The 5,353-nt window shown below is 52.5% G+C and overlaps 1 protein-coding gene across 1 annotated transcript in view; it reads left to right on the top strand.

The window, feature by feature from the left end:
- The first annotated feature begins 7 nt into the window (after positions 1–7).
- SCD (stearoyl-CoA desaturase (delta-9-desaturase)) overlaps positions 8–5,353 on the top strand; it is a 19,367-nt gene continuing 14,021 nt past the window's right edge. The window contains exons 1-2 of the mRNA XM_009322394.1: positions 8–90; positions 3,884–4,169. Of these exons, the coding sequence (XP_009320669.1) occupies positions 64–90; positions 3,884–4,169 (313 nt within the window). The 5' untranslated portion in view covers positions 8–63. The remainder of the gene's footprint in view (positions 91–3,883; positions 4,170–5,353) is intronic.

Here is a 5,353-nt window from a genome sequence, read left to right on the forward strand (position 1 = left end):
TGCCACCGCCGGGGACCTGCGCGCCCGCGTACCGCCGCCGAGGAGCAGAGACAGGGCCGCCCCATGCCTGCGCACTTGCTGGAGGAGGAGGTAGGGGGGGGGCTGCCGGCGGGCCCGGGGGTGCGGGTGCTTTGTCTTCCCCTCGCCCCTTCCTCCTTCATCTCCGCGGCTCCGGCGGTGCTGCTGTCTTGGGAAAAAAGGTCTGGGCATCCACGCGTGTCCGTGCATGCACACGCACACGTAGGCACACATGTGTGTGTGTGTGCGCGCGTGTGTCCTCCCTGTGCCGCTTCTCAGTCATGAGGCGAAGTCATTCGGTGCTAACTTAAGACATCACCCAAGCCTCATGGGGAGACCGTGAATGAAGCGGGGATCGCCGCCGCTGGGATTATCTCCCCGCGGAGCCTATGCCCTCGGATAGACTGAGCATAAAATACGGGGGCATCTTAAAAACATCCATCCAAGCGTGCTGGTAAGGGCTGTTCAGGAGGGTCTTTTGTGCCAAGAGGTCGTGGGGTTTTTGGTAGTGCTCAGACTGCGATTTTTTTATTTTCTTAATATTTTTTTTTTTTAAATAAGAAAGGGCTTTCACTTACAGCATTTTTAAGGCAAATGTTGCAGCAGGGAGCGTCTCTAGGACAGACGCAAGGTGAAAGCGTCCAGCTGCCCAGATGAAATGAATGACGGCGTCCGCATTGCCTGTGCCAAGCAAAGTTACAATGGGGAGACTGCCCATTTTTGGCATAAGGTCTGAATAACAACCCGGCACCAGGAAGCTACGTAGAGCTGCTGGACCTTTAGAGATTTTATTTTTTATTTTTGCCTCTCCTGGCAGCCACCCTTTGCCTGAGGGGGAGGCAGGGGCTGATTCCGGTATTCCTGCTCTCACCTTCCCATCTTTACCCCTTCTGCCTGTGCTGAGGAGTGGAGGTAAATCACAGCCCTGCTCTCTTGCCTGTCGCCAGCACGCGGGGTCTCCCCGGGTCCTTTTGTGCAGGTGCTGTGACCTTCCAGGGATGCTGTGATGTAAAGAACTTTACTCCTCTCCCCACCCGAAACGGATGCCAAGGGCAGTGTGCTCAGACCGTGTTTCATGGTCTTGGCATGTATTTTGGGGCATATCCTGGAGGCTGGAAAGAATCCTGTCCCTGGGTCACATTGGGCATATTCAAATATACTGGACCCGAGACTGAGTGCCCTGGGGCCCCTAGGCTGAACCCAGCGCGGGAACCTTTGGAGTTGCAGTTGGTTGTATAAGCTGGCTGGGTGCCAGGATCACCTATGGCGTGTTCAATGCTGGTAGGGTGTGTGGTGGCGGGGGGTTGGAGATGGGGGAACACATCTGTTCTGCAGATGAGAGTTGCAAAGTCATTCAGAAATGAGGGAGAGCTCATGAAAATGATTTAGCTGGCCTCCTCCCCCTCTCAGCTCTAGACCCCAGATCAATCCCCATCCCATTTTCCTTGGTAGGAGCCGCGGGAGCCACTATGGCCATAAGGGGGTAAAAATCCTCTTTTTTCCCTCCTCATTTCTCCCGTCTCCAGCTAAATAGCTGCCCGCTCTCCCTCCCTCTTCCCCCATGCTCCCTCCACCAAGTCTGTAATGGTGGAGCTGTGTTTCACAACTGTTTTATAGCCCTTTTGATTTAAGGTTAGTTTACACGTGAGAAATGACCAGTTTGATTATATCAGTGTAATTCCAGCAGCATAGGTATGCTGGTGAAATTCCTCGTGTGGCTACTACGACTCTGGAAGAAGAGGTTTTTTCCTCTCTGCTGTTTTCTTTGCGCTCTCCCTCCTCCTCCTCCTCTGCCCCTGTGTAACTTTGACAGTGACATAAGCTATCGCGGAGGAGAAAAATGCAACTCCAACCCCACATTCTTACTCTGGAAGCAGCATGTCCATATGGGGAGCGTTACCCGTCTAATTATACCACCAGATCTCTGTTGGGAATTTTTCCTGCATAGACAAGTCTTAGGTCTTTTTGGTAGATTGTCTTCCGGCCAAGGAAGAAAATTGTGCCTTCCTGCCAAAATGCCAGATGAGAATATCTGACGCTTTGAAATGGGCAGGACTTTTCCTTGCCTAATCTCTGGATTAGAAGACATTTCTCACGGCTCTTTTTGCAGAGCATTGCCTCTAAATTCTCAAGCAGCTCAGAGTATCATACCCTCAAAACATTAATTAGGGAAGCAGGCAGAGACAGCCTATAGCCAGGATGCAGAGGAGTCAGTCCCAAGCTCAGCAGCTGCCTGAGTTCAGAAAAAGCAGCAGGATACTTCGTGTCCAGTTTTTTTCCTTTCTAACCTTTGATTCCAGAAGGAAAAACTTAGAGGGCTCCCTCTGTAGAGATCATTTTACTTCTCAAACGTGGGGAATCTGTCAGCTTTGCCAGCTCCTCCCCGTAGGAAGGTATGTCTGTAACCCTCTAGTTTCTACCCTTGGGAGAGGGAGGAGTTGGGGTGGCCACGTAAGCTGCCTGGCCTGATTTTAATGCCTCCCTCAGGAAACTAGGCCATGGCAGGACGGTGGTCTTTTATGAATCCCGGGTGCCTGGGTGGGAATCTAGTGTTAATTCAGGAGAGATTTCTATTGGGAAAGGAGCTTTCCCGGCTTGGCCACGCTCCCTCCCACGGTCCTGGCTCTCCCGTTCCTGCTGGCTGACCTTTAGTGCCCCTTCGCACGTGGAGGCAGCGGCGCGGGTGGCAGAGGGACGTGTCCTTCGGGCAGGTTCCCGGGAGGCGAGGGGATGGGGGCGGCGTGCCCTCCCACCGCTCGCATCCCACGTGCTTGGCACCCCCAGGGTCGAGCCCAGTCGGGTGCTTGGGCTCGGGCCTGACAAAGGGCTGCAAGCACCAGCAAGCACGCGGCTGTCATGATGGAGATGGAAATCAGTGATTCAGGGTTCAGTGACCTGTCTCATTAGGGTCAGTCCTGCCTGCTCCTTTCGTCATGCATGCCTGATCAGGCAGGCTGTCACTCAGCCAGGGCAAACAAGCGTGTGCACAGGGAATGTTGTGTCACGGTTACAGGAGGGAGCCGGGAGCCAGGCTGAGCCAACTTGCTGCTTAAAACTTCCTCTCCGCGTGCTGGTGGCCTTGGCTCAGAGGGTTGTCTTCCCGTGCCTCAGTTTGCCTGTGGGTGGAAAGCGGGAGAGGGATTAAGAGCTTAGCAGGAGCCATGGGATAGGGTGTCTAACTGGAAGCACACTGCTCGACTGCTACCGTCTGCTGGTCTCCAAGCGTGTTGTTCTTGCCATGTCCCAGCCTGGAAGGTGAGGCAGGGGGAGATAAGGAGGCACCCCAGAGGAATCCCCCTGTGGATCCTCCTGATGTTCCTCCAGTGATCCCTAGTGGGGTGATACAAAGAGGTATCAGGAGCAGCCCAATGATTTATAATAAAACCATATTTCAGACCGTATTTCTCTCCCACCTCTTTGTTCATTCACAAGATTTCCTTTATTGTTGTCTGCTTATGCACAAGCCCAGACCACAAACCCACGTAAAAACGCCTACTAATAAAACTGAAGTAAAATGAAAATCTTTGCAGCCTGCAAATGATCTCACCAAAGCCACTGGTGGATAAGACTGGCTTTCACGTCTTTTACTTTACTTTCTGTACCCTGTCCACCATTCACCTCCTCTCCCCAGAAAGATCAGGCCCCTTCCCTCTCAGGCGATGACTCCGCGGGGCCAGAGCAGGCTCTTCTTGGTGCCAAGGGCTCAGCTGAAAGAATGGAGCCTGCCAGGAAAACTGCAGGCTGCAAGTCTCGGTACTGCCAGCCTAGCTGTTTGTGTCTCAATTCCCTGCATTGGTAACCACCAACTTCTTGTTTTGTTTTCCCTTTTTCCCTTCTTGAAAATGTCTGTTGCCGCCTCTCCAAGGAGTTCTCCTCCGCTTCCAGCACCACCACTGTCGGCACCGTCACCTCCCGGGTGACCAGGAATGGGGATGCCGTCATGGAGAAGGACTTACTCAATCACGAGGACTTGGCAGGAGACCGGGGCATGATAGACGATATCTTTGATGAGACCTACCGGGAGAAGGAGGGCCCCAAGCCCCCCATGCGATACGTCTGGAGGAATATCATCCTCATGAGCCTGCTGCATCTAGGGGGCATATTTGGGTTGACGCTGATACCTTCTGCAAAGATCCAGACATTGGCATGGGGTAAGCATGTTCCTCCACTTGTTTCTTGGCATCTGCAAACCCGTTTCTTGGGTGGTATTTTTTTTTTCCTCCAGGCCCACAGACTCGGGGAGGAGAAAGAAGGAAGTGGAGGTCTTCTGTTAGAAGAAGCTACTCAGCCAGCTTCATAGGAAGCTGTGGGAGGGCTTGCTAGTGTCTCTTGTAAGGTCATGATGAGAGGGGAGGATTTGGCAGGGGACTGCTTGGCTGCTTAAAGAGCAAACTTGATTCACAGGCATTAGGCTTGGAAGTAGCCGACAACTGAATGTGCAGCCACCTCTGGGGTGAAGCACAGAAAATGTTTGATGGAGTACTGTGACGGTCCCAGAAAGTTAGGAAGAAAGGTGCTAGCAAGAGCACTTTAAGAAGTGCCTAGGTAGGCAAGGTACTTGTGTTATTTGGGCACATATATATATATATATATACATATATATACAAGGGCATTATTTGGCATGAGGCTGCTGCCCAAAGACAAGAACCATTCCTGTCCATACCAAGGGAGGATAAATCCTGCAGAGCCTCCACGTGTGTGTGAGAGGAAAGAGACAAAATACAGTTGTGTTGAAGATAAAAGTCAAGAGTTAAGTCTGAAGCTCAGGTCTTTTATCATTCTTACAAAAGCACAGATTAGCCCCCATCATCCCGGAACTAAGCCTGACAACTTTAAAAATATAAATAAGCATCTCTCCAGGCAGCAAATTCCAATGGAAAGCACAACCCAGCAGAAGGTAGCTAGGCGAAGCTCCCCTTTCTCAGAGACCTTGCCCTGGGTAGGAACCAAACTTCTCCTTTGACTGCTTGAGAGGCAGCTGGGCCCGGGGCCCAAGCTGCAGGGGGCCTTGCTTTCCACGAGCCTTTGTGTGGACCCCTGGAGGAGTCAAGAAGCCAAATGGCTCCCAGTGGGGAGGTCGAGAGATTGCATCCAGCCCCTGCCTTCCTGTGAAACAGAGCATCCTGAAACGAAAAGCAACAGTCTAATTTGAGACCTGCTGGCATGGCTTTTGATTTCAGCGGTGCTCCTGCAAAGTGCTCGGCTGGGAGCAGGGTCCTGGCCAGCCCAGCTGTGGACAGGCCCTGGAGGGATCCACCTGGTCTGTCACTCTCTCAAAGTCTGTCCCCCCAGTGTCTGTGAGCGACAAGCATCACAGCTGGGCTGGGAAAGAGCT

This window comes from Pygoscelis adeliae, unplaced genomic scaffold, assembly GCF_000699105.1.
Source record: "Pygoscelis adeliae isolate BGI_AS28 unplaced genomic scaffold, ASM69910v1 Scaffold244, whole genome shotgun sequence".
NCBI lineage: Eukaryota > Metazoa > Chordata > Aves > Sphenisciformes > Spheniscidae > Pygoscelis > Pygoscelis adeliae.